The following is a 13,667-nucleotide window of genomic DNA, read 5'->3' as shown; positions in this document are numbered from 1 at the left end:
TTGAGGGAACAATGAAATAATCACCAAATGACTTTTGCTTGTATTCTAAATGTTTTTATGGGGTTTCTTCAAATTGCTCTTAGCTACGTCGTTGATATAATTCTTTTTTGTGTGTGCCATTAAAGTCCCGTTGTTGCTGTTGGAAATTTACAAATGTGTTCTCCTGTATTAAAGGACGACCCTGGTTCCAGTGAGGATATCTCTGTACTTTACACCCTTTAGCTTTCACTCAACCCTGACCAGTCTCCCAGTTCCTGCTGCTGGAAAACACCCCCACAGCATGATGCTGGGACCACCACACTTCACTGTCTGGATGGTATTGGGCAAATTATGAGCAGGGCCTGGTTTCCCCCAGAGACATAACATCTAGAGGTCAAACAGTTCAATCTTCGTTTCATCAGACCAGAGAATCCTTCAGGTGCTGCCAATGCCAAGAGTCTTCCATATAGGTACTCTGCCATTAACCCAGATCGGTGGAGGGATGCAGTTATGGTTGCCCATATGGAAGTGCCATCTCCACACAGCATCTCTGGAGCTCAGTCACTGACCATCAGATTCTTGGTCACCTCTCCCACTAAGGCCCTGCTCCTGCAATTGCGCAGTGTGACTGGGCGTCAGCTTTTGGAAGAATCCTGGTTGTGCAACTTTTCTTCCATGTGAGAAGGGGACTAAAGCAGGAAATAAGTCTAAAAACGAGAAGTGCTACTATAAATTCTAAGTCATAGCATCGGTCAAAAAAGAAATAAAAAGCCAGAGCTCCCTCCAGTGGTTAATCTACCATTCTATAAAAATTCATATAAATGTCACAAAATTAGGAATAATGATGCAATCCTAATACTATTTAGCAACAAACCGGTCCTGTCTGGTCCTAAGTTTTTACCTTCACACATTATTGCAAACACATTGGGCCTGATTTAATAAAGCTCTCCAAGGCTGGAGAGAATACACTTCTCAGAGAAGCTGGGTGATCCAGCAAACCTGGAATGGATCTGGTCCAGGATTGAAAACATTTACTAACCAATAGCAAATCGCTTTGAAGAAATCCATTCCAGGTTTGCTGGACCACCCAGCTTCACCAATGAAAGTGTATCCTCTCCAGTCTAGGATCATGCCCATTGTGTTACTGATGGGAGTGAAATAGTATTTATAAAGTGAAAGCTATACAAACCCAAGATGAATCCCTATTCAAATTTGCTGCAATACACTCTGGAAAGAATACAGATTCTTCATTTATTACTACATATGAGCTTCAAAATTAAATACACAAGATGTAGGAATTATGCCTTGCACTTGTTCTAAAGCGGAATTACAACCAAATTTTCTTTTTGGGCACAATAGTCTTTCCACACCATTATAACTTCTAAGGGTAGAACCCCAATATAGTTACTATGGACCTACGCTTACCATCACTTGTAATTCTGATACTCTTGTTTTACTCAGTCATGAAGGGGGGTTATCAAAATAACAAATACAAGTGCTGTAAAAGTCTGATGAATTCTGAAGCATTGGATGCTGGTATGCAAGGTCCTTCCTATGCAACAATTGTGTTTAATGTACAAATGTGCTGCAGGCAAATCTACCTGCTGTGAGATTTTTTTTTCCTCTGATGTACAGAGAACGAGAAGTATAGGAAAGAGGGTTTCTGGGGAAAACTGAACCAACTGTAAGCAATAGAATGCTGAACACGATATACCCTATATTGGAGTTATCGGAAAAACTGTGCTTTTGCAACATTACTTTGAAACAAAGATGGCCAACTATATGGGCAATAAGGAGAAGAGAAAGTTTTTTCCTTATAAGAAATAGAATAATTGTGCACAGGTAGACTCGTTATTGTAGAAGGGATATGCCATGTCCCACTTCAATAAAACAAACTATGTGCCAATTTGTAATTTTCAATAGAATGTCTCCTAAACTGTGCCATGTGCAGAGTCGTGTATATTCTTGGCACATCTCTATGTTGGAATAAATAAATCGCATGGATAACATCATTCCAGCCTGGCCAAGCAAGATAGACAAAAATCCAAAGCCTGAAAATGTACTGAGTGAAGAGGTTGGCACCAACAACATTGGCAGGAGAAATTACTTTTGCTAGAGAACATTGAACCATATAATATAAAGGTGAAACTATTTTAGGAATATGATAGGGGGCCTATGAAGCCTTCTGTGAACCTACAGGTTTGGTATGATGCTCAAAACATTATTTTTCCCAACATTTGCAGATTAGTTAATTGTCACCAAAGTCCCAAAGAGTGTCAGAAGATAATTCAAAACCGTCTTCTAAACTAATTTATTGTTTAATGTTCCAGAGTTCTGTTTTCAATATCCTATATTTAATTGTGGTGGAAAAATAAAAGTGCAAAAAAATAAATAAAATCTATAAGTACCCTCACAAATGCATGAATAAACATACGTCACTCGAGGGCAGGTGAAGGTCCTTGATAGTCCAATACACCACACAATCTAAACTCAGACAATATCAATGAGATTTGAGCGATTTCTTAAGATACAAAATGTGCCACTAATTTTCGCTTACTAGAACTAAACTACATATTATCAATTCATGTGCTTTGAGTTACATGATCATTTATATCAGACTGGCTGTTTCTGTCTTTAAAGACATCTATCCACCTGTGCTCCTGTTTTATTAAAGCTCTCCAAGACTGGGGAGGATACACTTTCATCAGTGAAGCTGGGTGATCCAGCAAACCTGGAATGGATCTGGTCAAGGAATGAGAACATTTGCTAGCAAATCCATTCCAGGTTTGCTGGATCACCCAGCTTCACTGATGAAAGTGTATCCTCTCCAGCTTTGGAGAGCTTTAATAAATCAGGCCCTGTGAGATGAAAACAAATTGGAACATTCCATTGCTTATAACCTGAAAATACTTCTTGCTTTCTAGTTTCATAACTATGAATCACTGATCCAGAACCATTCCAAACCTCTTAATAACTCACTGAGAAGACCTGTATAAATATCCTTTAAAATACATGTTGATTTATTTATGTATTTTAATCTTCAACATAGTTAATCCCCAGATGTTTTAGTCCTTTTTATGACTGCATTCGTAAAAAAAAAAAAAAAAAAAAAAAAAAAAAAACACAAGGCTGCACTTGGGTGTTTTATGAAACATCTTCTGCTTTTCATTCTTGCACCAATTGAACAAACCAACAACATGGTTACAAAGCCTTTAGGCAAACACCATCTTGTTTAGGGGAAATCAGTGTCAGGAAATGCAAATTGTTTCCTGTAGGATATAAAGGCTGGTTGTATCTTCAGAACATGTTGAAGCCCCAAAGCATGTAAATAGGTAAAATTCCACCAATCAATTGTAGTCCTTAGTCTTCCTCACATATAATATGTACATAATAGTAAAAATGTGTCTCTTCGATATCCATGTGATCGATTGAATTTGTGTTTTATCCTCCTTAAGATCCAACATAAACCGACTTGTAAAGGATAAAGGGTTATTTTACAGATGCCAGTGTCCCTTGATTTCGTGCAGCAACCCAAGCCATGAAGGTGTCCCTGTGTAAATATCAAAATGTAAAAATAAATTAAATACAGATAAGTGTTACATTAATTCACATTTTTGAATTGTTTCCACCATGGATGTGAATGCAATACTAAAACTGGAGCCTTTCTTTTTACTCTTTATAGGTTTGCTTAAAAGTTCAAATGAACCCAAAACTGAACAAGGAAATTCTAACAGTATTCAAGAAGCTAATGAAATACAAAAAAGCATATAAAAAAGTGGCTAACAAAACATCAGTTCAATTGCCCATATGAGCTTGTACACTACGTTATAGCTTTTTGCTTTTAATGCTAAATTCAGAGTGGAAGAGCGACAGATGTGACACCAGAGTAGAAAGAATAAAAGCCAGGCTACATGTCCCAGTTCCTCTGCATTATAGTAGAAACCATGTGTCCACACAAGAGGGGCAGGATTTGTAGTCCTAGGTGGTGAGCTATTTTAGGACTTCAGTCTGTTACAGGAAAATGTACAGCTAGAGCTGTGCTAAGCAAAAGGTGTATTTTTGTGAATGGCAGCCAGAAAAAATGTTGTCTTTCAGACTAATCTGATGTATGTAATAGTTGGAGCTGATGCCCAGGAAAAAACAAGCAGATTAGACGTCATGATTACACTTTTGTAAAGTTTCAAGGACAAATCGAAGCCAAAAGCAGCCAGGTAACTAGCATTTTAAACAGCTCAAACAGCTACAACCTAGCAATTGCTATCACAGCATTCTGTCACTCACCTGCAGTGTTTGACCACACATTCATTGCTACAGTACTCATTGTCCCAATCTTTGCTTTCCACAGGGGTATTCTCACATCCCGAACGCACACACCGTGGCTGGGGAGATGGACTGTGAGGTGGAGATACACCTACTAGCTGAACATCCATTTGTGGTGGGGAAGATTCCTACACAATGAAATGACAGTTAAGTTAAACAGTATACAACATAAAAAGGTTTCACATTATGTAATAAAGAACTATATTGCATTATCTATGCAACCATGCAATTACTATAATTTTACCAAAATGAAAAAATGTCATTCAAATAAAAAGGAAAAAAACAAAAAAAAACATTTACAAACATCATTTGTATGATGTATGATTTGTATCATCAAATACAGAGGAAAACTGTGCATAGCACAATCTGATGACCCCCCTATTTGTATGGTCCAAGATTATTTTTATTCCAGGCAATTTGTGAATTTCTTGACTTTTGAATGTTTCTGCAATAGTGGAAAAAAAGTTTCTCTAAAATGCAGCCAAGGCTTTTGACAGTGTTGAATAGCCATATCTTTGGACAATAAATGGAATTTATTTTATTTTAGTCAGTTAGTTGAAGTGGAACTATAGTTCCACAATTGAAAATTGCAAGCACGTAGGATTTTACTGTAGACAGCACATGCAATGTCCCTGCTGCACAAAAAAATACACCTGCCTGTTCAAAATTTTTAAGGACACTGAGCAGACTACAAGTTTACTTAAGGCTACATATACACGGTCAATAATTATTATTGAAAAGGATCTTTCACACTCCTTTCCACTGAAAAAGACTGCACGATGCATGAACAAGCGCTGTTCATACAGTGCCGTTCTGCTCTATGGAGAGAGAAGAGCGGAGAACAATGGAGCAGCACCCTGCTGCGCTCTCTCCCCTTCACTTGTATTACGATTGTTTGTGGATCTGCCAGGATGCGTCCACGAACTACATCGGACAGCCACTGTACACACGCCAAATTCTCGTCCTATACTAGGCCTGAGGCGATTATCGGACAAGAATCATCTGACGTGTGTACATAGCCTTAGACTTCCTGGTTCAAAATACAGTACGAACAATGATTTTACCTTTTTTAAAAAGTGGAAAGCCAATATATTCATTTTAGGGATCAACAGATGGTAAAACAAAAACGTAAAAAACAAAAAAAAAACTGCAGCATGACTTTTTTCACACTTTAAGGTCCACCAGCCCCCTATGATGGTCACTACTTGAAAAAGCAGTGAATAGCAGTGAAATACTTAACTGTTACCTTCAGCAGTTCCCTCTAGGTTCAACCAACCTGTTGATTCATTGATACCTATGACCCTTAACTGCAACTGATGGTGGGCTGTATGTGAGACATGGACATTGACTTACTGCAGGCGATTAATATAAACATACAAACACACACACACATGTAACACAAACCTCTTGGACAACTTCTGTCAATACTTCCAAATGCTCAGGTGATGCAGGAACTTCAGGGGAAGTGGGTAAACTAATGATTGGGATGGTTTGTGCTTGGACTTGTACAGTCTGTGGCTGGGGCTGCAAAGGAGGGGGTATAATCTTGATCTGCAATGGGGGAGGCTGCACACTCAGCCTCACTTTCTGCATTGACTGCAGAGGTGGAGGAGGCTGAAGGATAGTGATGGATGGTTGTTGAGCAGGTGCCATCTGTTGTAGACGTGGTGGTTGCTGCATCTGTTGTAACGGTGGAGGTTGTAGGCGTGGAAGCATCTGCATTGCTGCTTGTACCGATCGAGTGACTCGTGTCTGAGGGCCGGGCTGCAATTGGTGGAGGGGTAGGCCACGGGATGTCACCACAGTGGCTGGAATTACTGTCACCATGCCCTGAGACATAGAAATAGATGTGGGGATCTGTCCAGCCTGGAGCATCTGTTTGGAGATGATTATTTTAGCAATGCTTGGTGTTGGAGAAACCACTTGTGGAGGTGGAGGAGTGGGTGCGGGAGGTGGTGTTGGTGCTTGATTTGCTATTGTGGTAGGAGGTGAAGAAGCACTCTGAGGCATACTGGCTGCAGTTGCTACCGTCGGAGAAAGAACAGGCGACTCAGGAAGTAGAGCTGGTGTATCATGAGAGGGATCCAAATCCATAGTCTCCACAACCACCTGTTTAAAATAAATATAGGGTCAGTAAATACAGTATTTCAATATATTATATCATATATTTGGGCCAAAGGTTGTTTCTCTGTTCAATGCCTTTGGTGACTAGTGCAGATAATATTTTCAGATGTGTTGGCAGAGACTCCCAAGGTTATTTAACATAAAACTAAAGAACTAAAAAAAATAGAACCATAAAATTAGATGATGATTGAAGGTTGTGGTGCTTTTTTGATTTATTGAACTGAAATCCAATGAATTAAGGATTAAGCCAGGAACAGAGGAAAGGACTGGATGATGCTGATGGATGTTCTCCACCCAGGAAATGTGGCAAGTCTTTTATGACTTGCTTCAGCTTCCAGTGAACACTGCAAGAAACTATGTGTGCAGTAAAAAATAAATAAAAATAGTAACTTCAATGTAATTTCAGTTCAGGAGAGAGTCTGTACAACTGTTCAAGACTAAATGGAAGGCTAGAATTCGGTATTAAAGATTCCTGAAGCTTGCTGTACATAATTGCTCTTATACAGCCTTAAACCCACGTAAAAGGCCTAAATTTTGTACAGTTTTGAAGCATTTACCAGTAATCGTGCACATTAATGTCTATTTTTAAAGGCAGGGGTTATCTTTATAATTATGGGATCTGACCCCAGGAATACATCTAAACCAGGGGTGCCAAACACGTGGATCAAGATCTACTGGTAGATCGCAAAGGCAAAGTAGATCGCAGAACCCTGCCCTTGGAAATAATAACTCCTGTGAGTGGTAGAGTTTAAGTCCAAATACCGTTCCACCATGACTGATGATCATTTGGAAGCCTGTTTGAGGCTGGCTACCAGCAACTATTGTCCGGACTATGCAACTTTGGCTGATTCTATTCAGTTTAAGACGTGATCGGAGTAAGAAAATGTCCAAAAATGTACAGAATTATACTGTGCCATGAATGTTCATACTGTTATGATAGGTAAATAATATTACATTTAAATATATAAATTATACTGGATATATATATATATATATATATATATATATTTAGCATTTTTATTGTTGGTAGATCATTTTGACTTGGTCATTTTAAAAGTAGCTCACAAGCCAAAAAAGTGAGGGCACCCCTGATCTGAACAGTGGGTCTATTTTTAAATGAACAATGTAAAATTACCTGTGACATTTGGTTTTCCTTGTACAATGCCAAAGCCTTAAGATACTCCTTTTTAGCTGCCTCGGTTTTTCTTTTATAGACCTAAGAGGAAACAGTGACAGAGTTAGTTTTAGTAGATTGCTATTGAATACAGCCTGTTTTAAATGCAACTTTTGAATAACTATCTGGATTCCTTACCAGGACATAAAAAAAATAAAACCTTTGCAAGGAATATTGTAGTCTTGGATCAGTAATCTGTGAAATAGGAAGCATTTAAAACCACAATGTTACCTGCTTCTGCTCCTCGCCAAGGCTGTCCCACATAGAAGCCACAATTCTGGATACCTCCCCAAATGTTGCATTAGGATTTTGTCCCTTAATTGCAGCCTGGGTGTCTCGAAAAAATAGAGCATATGCAGAAAGAGGTTTTTGGGGCTCATTAGGATCTTTCTTCTTTCTTTTCTTAGAAGCTTTCTGTTTCTTGGTTTGTTCCACAACAACATTCTTAGGAGCAGTTATCTGTTAGTAGAAAAGATGTAGCATTGTCAGCACTGCCAACATTATTTTACCCTGAAGGGATTTGGAAATACTTATACTAACTCTTCTAAAGTCTTCCATGTCCTCATCATGCAGAGAGCTTGTTGGAGAGGGAGTAGGTGACAGGTGATCCTCAGGAGACTGAACTGGAGGTAAAATAGTACCACCGCCAAGGCTCAAACCAAGTTGGCTGCTCAGCTCTGATTGGTCAATGGTTGTTAATTGATTGTGAGCAAGAAGACCCGATGATAGGTCTGTCATGGAAACATCTATGGTAACTGGTGGGTTGGCACTGTACGTGGTGACGATGGGATGATCCAAATCCTGCATATAAACAAAACAAATCAAACATCTATATATTTTTTTCAAGTGTAATAAATTGCTGAAAATACAATAAACAAACATCTGAATGTTTACCATAGTTAATCCGGCTCCAAGCAGTCCACCAGTCTGTTCTATGACTTCATGGGACATTTCCACTGGCATGTCTAACGTTTGAACTCCATACTGTGCTGCAAATGCTCCTTCCTGAACGCCTGTAGGGTCCCCAAGGTCATCAAAATGACCAACTACATCTGTGACTGCCAGGGATGGGTCAGAATCTAAAGATATGGGCGGGATCTCAAACTCCTCATCCCCTAGGCTTGGAGTATGAAATGTCTGTAAAGGAGGATAAGGAAACAAATATACATGTTTTTAGGTACTAGCAGAAGTAAAAAGAATGCATGATTGATTTTAACCGGTAACTGTTAAAATGTGGTTTCCCCCAGTTCAACTGCAACACTAAGCATGAAAGGACAACCCTACAAATCATATTGCAGTTACATCTGGAGTCTGAAGGTAGCAGTCAGCCTAAATATTCTAGAAGCAATATCTTCCTTTCATCCTTCCAGAATTCCTGGCTGTTTCTGTCTAACCATGGCTACATCCTACATGGCTCTTCTTTAGTCATACAAACTCTTTCATAAAGGTTAGGAGACCAAAAAGCAACAGTTTCAGAGATATATAAAATAGCCTGTTATAGAGTTCAACCTATCAATATTCATGTATTAAAAATGCAGGCCTGATGCTGATCTCAATTATGTGTGTATAAATGTGTACGTACATAAAAATAATACATTATAAGTACATCTAAAATTAACTTCATTAAAAAAGATTAGCATGATGTAGTTTGCGCAGCTTGTGTGAAAAGATAGTAGGGATAAACAGTCCTGCAATAAAACTACTGAACACGTTTAATAAAACACCATTGCTTATGATGCACTTTGTTTTCTCCATTCAAAACGTCAATATTTATGAACCATTTATAGTGGATCACAGTCCTTTGAGGTTTTACAAACAAATACACTTTAATGACTGTACTAATCTCTGTATACCTTCAAAATGTTAAACCAATCCTTAAAATTGTCAATTACAAAGCATTGTTACAGTGAAAATAACATTTTGCTTGACAGTCATATTTCACATGTACTCAGAATTAAAACTAAGGGAACGCTTACCTAATGCTTGCTCTTTCCTCAGAGCAGTTTTGTTTGCTGTGCCCTTTCCTCAAGCCTACTTCCCCAATTATTCTAAACTGTGTCCTGTCTGCTCACATGACCTGCTCCAATCAGCCCATTACACATTCATTCTAACTTCCTTTTCCACAACATCCTATGTATTACGTCCCCTGGAACTCATTTAAAATGTATTGCCTTGTCCATTTGCTTTTAAATAGAAGTTCAACTGCATAAAAAGTAACAGCATATTATTTTTTACCACAACACTGTAAATGCAATCTATATTATGTGGATGACGTGTGAGATTTTTAGAATCCTTTTCCTAATATTTAAATTCACCAGAAAATAATTTCTTTGGAGTTCATTGGAGGAAACAGGTCTACAGCCTTCATGTTATACTGCCACCTACAGGAGGATCAGACATTGGCAAATACACCAAAAAAAAGGTTGGGTTGGGTTACCCCCACCTACCCTGGACTTACATAGATTCATGCCTTTCTATCTTGCTGGTGGACAGGAAAGAGGGCTAAACTTGCATTAGATCCTTAACCAGTTTTGTAATATCATACACTAGTATTGTAAAGCACTTCTGAACAAGACCTGGTTGACACTGGTTTAAATGGAAGCTTAGACCAAAACCAGACAGGATTCCAACCTTTTTCCTACAATTTCGGTCTGAAAGCTATTATATAAGAATAGTGATGTTAGGAAATAAAAACAAACAAAAAAGGTTACTTTAGTTTTGCTTTTTTATATATACAGATGTCACACTCACCTCTGTCCCAGTTAGGAATGGATGTCCTGAGCCGGTGATGGTCAGGTAACTATCGCTCCCCCCTGGAAACTGCAAAAAAAAAAAAAAAAAATAGAAAGAATTGTAAAATGTTGAAGTTAAAAAGTCCATTGCATATCCAACAGATAATCTACATGTAATAAATATTCACTGCAATGAGTAAATTGTCTGTGCTCTCTTTCCTTCACTTGCATTGCGCTCATTCGTGGATCCGCCAGAACAGATCCATGAACGATGTCACACAGCTGCTGTACACGTCAGATTCTCGTCCAATACAAAGCTTTAGGCAAGAATCATCTGATGTGTGTGCGGAGCCTAAAACGTGATCCCCTATGCAGACTTATTGAGTATTGGACAGCACTGGGGATGGAGCACCCAGGACGGCACTGGGGATGGAGCACCCAGAGCACCACAGCCTATCCCCCTCCTGTCCTATACTCTATCCCCCTTGCTGCCCTATAGTCCATCCCGTGCCGCCATGTTGGTTCCTGGGGCAGTGATGGAGGAAACTGATGACAGTATTATGTAAGTTTCAGCTGCATAGATAAGGTAAAATCCCCCATATTGCAGTTCTTCGTTTCCTATGTAAAATATAACCCTGACTGTTAGCCAAAGACTATTAGTACAGCCCCTGGAGATGACATATAGAATAGAAGGGTGCTGGAGCTCACCTTGTTCCGGCCAAACATCCCATACACATGCTGTGGCCCCAGAGAGGTAGAGGGGCCCTCATCCCCCAGGAACAGCCCTGCCCCATCACTGTCCAGCCCCGTGAAGAAGTGCAGATCCATCATTCAACACTATGAACAACACGGTAATATAAACTCCCATACAGAAATATGCCGCAGGCCAGTGATTACACCGGAGCTCCATTCACTGCCCCCATACACAGCCCCGATACAATCACTGCACAAACCCCGCACACGTGTGAGGCGCCTACACTGCGTACACACACTGCATGTACGGAGAGCGCTCTCTGCTGCTCCTAGCGACCGAAACCCACACCGCCCGAGCAACAAACATGCCGTCATTGGCCCAGCACAGACACGTGACTGGCTAGAAGAGCGAACAGGTGGACCGCTCTCCTCATCAGGCACACCCGTGCAGTGCCAGCACAGAGCGCAATACTACGGATGTACAGGGTGCGATATACCGGGGCTCCCTATCCGTATCATTTATAACGGGAGAAGCCTGTCACGGTTCCTATATGTATTGATGTGTATGTTTTATTCTACACTGTAAGCCCTTCTCATATTTAAAAGAAATGAGAGCATGCTGGCAGGCAGCTTTTTATGTCTTTAGACCAAAACACATTCCTATGGGCCCAAGTGTTGTGCTATGCACAGCATTATCACTGTTTATAATGAGCAGGATAGCTGTGTGCAAGTGCCCAATGATTGGAGGTGATCAGGTCATGTGACTGGGCTCTCCTCCAATCATAGACCTTGGTAGGACATTACCTCAATCAATCCCCCCATTGAATTCTGGGGTGGTGTCATGGCTGCAGAGTTCAGAGGCAGTGCAGCATTGAACATCACTTTGTGTATATTTTTATTGTTCTTTATCAGACTGCTGCTTTTGAAATGAGCCCCTTAGGGACGGACAAAGGGGCACAATGGGCCTCCAGAAACTACAGAGAAAAGACAGAACAAGGTAAAGTCATGGGGAGTCAGTGCAAAGTGTCCATTAATGTAATGAGGCCCTGCTGGGGTTGTAATATAACATGGACGTGTAACCCATTGCTCAGTACTTTCTGTGCTGAACACACAAGTGCTGCCACTAAAATGAGCTGCTTGGTCAAACTTCTTCCAAAATAGCACAAATATTGAAATCCTCCCAGCCCTATCTAGACAAAGTAAGTGTACACATGACGACAGAACTGAAGAAATGATTTCCCCGACCCAACTACACAAGTCCAAACGGCCATTTGTTTCCCAGGAATGTGCTAGAGGCACCGGCCCAATACTTCCCCTCATCCTGAGGTCCAGAAAGCTGGGTTATATCTCTGTATAAAGGATTCTCCAACACTCAGAATCCTTGCATTTATATTACTGGTAGTTAAGACCATTCACTTTAAAGTGTCATGTGAGATGGAGGATTAAACCAGAAAATATGAGGAACCAGGGCTCTAAAGGTGTCATATTCTGAAGAAGATAGAGCTAGGTAATAATTTTCTAAATTACCTTATTGGTCTGCAACACCCTAATTCGTTTTCAGCCATTCTGTTGTAGATTTGCTGGTGTGCTTGGGATTGTTGTCCTGTTATATGACCCAGTTTTAGCTGTTGCACAGACAGACTCACATGTCTCTTCAATGCTTTGATCGACCCAATGACTGCAAGGTCCCATCACTGCAACACAGTCTTAATCGTGGTCTGTGACTCCGGACGGAGAAGGACCCCTATGGGCGACGCACCGGCCAGAGCCGTGGACCACTGTGCACCGTATGGATCGCAGGCTCAGAGCGGTGGGCAGGTTGTCGCTGGACACAACACACTCTCCCATTGCAGGCTCAGACCTATGATGGGAGAGTGGGGGGTTCTGGCATTATAACATCACTATGGGGGAAGTTTCTTTCTCTGTCCCTTTTGAGTGACACACGGATCCCCATACATGCACGGTCCGGAGTCCAAAAATTTAGTGGTCCGTGATGTCCAAAAGGTTGACGACCCCTGGTCTAAATCATCCCGCCTCCACCACCATGCTTGACAGTTATGAGGTGTTTGTACTGATATGTTGTGTGACATTGTGTAAAATAGCCAAACGTGTCCACGTCATCTGCTCATGGGGCATCACTCTAAAAATCTTGTTTGTTCTGATGAAATGTTGCAAAGCTAAGCCATGTTTCCATGTTAATTTTTATCATGATGGGGGTTTCTCCTGACAACCCTTCCAAATAAGCCATACTTATACTTGTTCAGTCATTGTTCCATCATTAACATAGTGAGAGCAATATATGCAGAGATGTAGCTCCTGGCATTTTTTTTTGTTATTTCTCCAAGCACTGCCTTTCATTTTCACATGACTATCACACTGCAAGCAATATTTTCCTTACCTAAGTGAATGGGTGAAGCTCTAGATGTCAGCCATCCAGACACATGCAAGCAATTTTATGTTTATTACACTTTGTTTTCAGGTGATCAGGTATTCTTTGCAAACTTAATTTTTACCACATCACCTAGGCCAGGGGTCTGGAGCCGCATGTGGCTCTTCAGCCTCCTTGTTGTGGCTCCCTTCGGCTGCCGCGGGGAGATCTCTGATGGGGGATCCCCTTCCTCCCAAGACCCTGCGGAGGAGGGGGA

At 40.5% G+C, this 13,667-nt stretch overlaps 1 protein-coding gene across 3 annotated transcripts in view; it reads right to left on the bottom strand.

Annotated features, from left to right (window-relative positions):
• Positions 1-3,070: 3,070 nt before the first annotated feature.
• Positions 3,071-13,667, bottom strand: part of TOX4 (TOX high mobility group box family member 4) — a 14,395-nt gene continuing 3,798 nt past the window's right edge. Inside the window, exons 1-9 of one of the 3 annotated variants that reach the window (XM_072415180.1) lie at positions 11,038-11,292; positions 10,349-10,417; positions 8,492-8,734; positions 8,138-8,398; positions 7,829-8,056; positions 7,559-7,639; positions 5,704-6,408; positions 4,261-4,427; positions 3,071-3,529 (exon numbers count right to left, since the gene is read on the bottom strand). In XM_072415180.1, the coding sequence (XP_072271281.1) occupies positions 3,469-3,529; positions 4,261-4,427; positions 5,704-6,408; positions 7,559-7,639; positions 7,829-8,056; positions 8,138-8,398; positions 8,492-8,734; positions 10,349-10,417; positions 11,038-11,160 (1,938 nt within the window). In that variant the 5' untranslated portion in view covers positions 11,161-11,292 and the 3' untranslated portion in view covers positions 3,071-3,468. Of the gene's footprint in view, positions 3,530-4,260; positions 4,428-5,539; positions 5,624-5,703; positions 6,409-7,558; positions 7,640-7,828; positions 8,057-8,137; positions 8,399-8,491; positions 8,735-10,348; positions 10,418-11,037; positions 11,357-13,667 lie in introns of those variants that run through there. The other 2 variants (XR_011921378.1, XM_072415181.1) reach the window with 2 other exon arrangements.

This window comes from Pyxicephalus adspersus, chromosome 6 (assembly GCF_032062135.1).
Source record: "Pyxicephalus adspersus chromosome 6, UCB_Pads_2.0, whole genome shotgun sequence".
NCBI lineage: Eukaryota > Metazoa > Chordata > Amphibia > Anura > Pyxicephalidae > Pyxicephalus > Pyxicephalus adspersus.
This window is presented reverse-complemented; position numbering and strand designations above follow the sequence as displayed.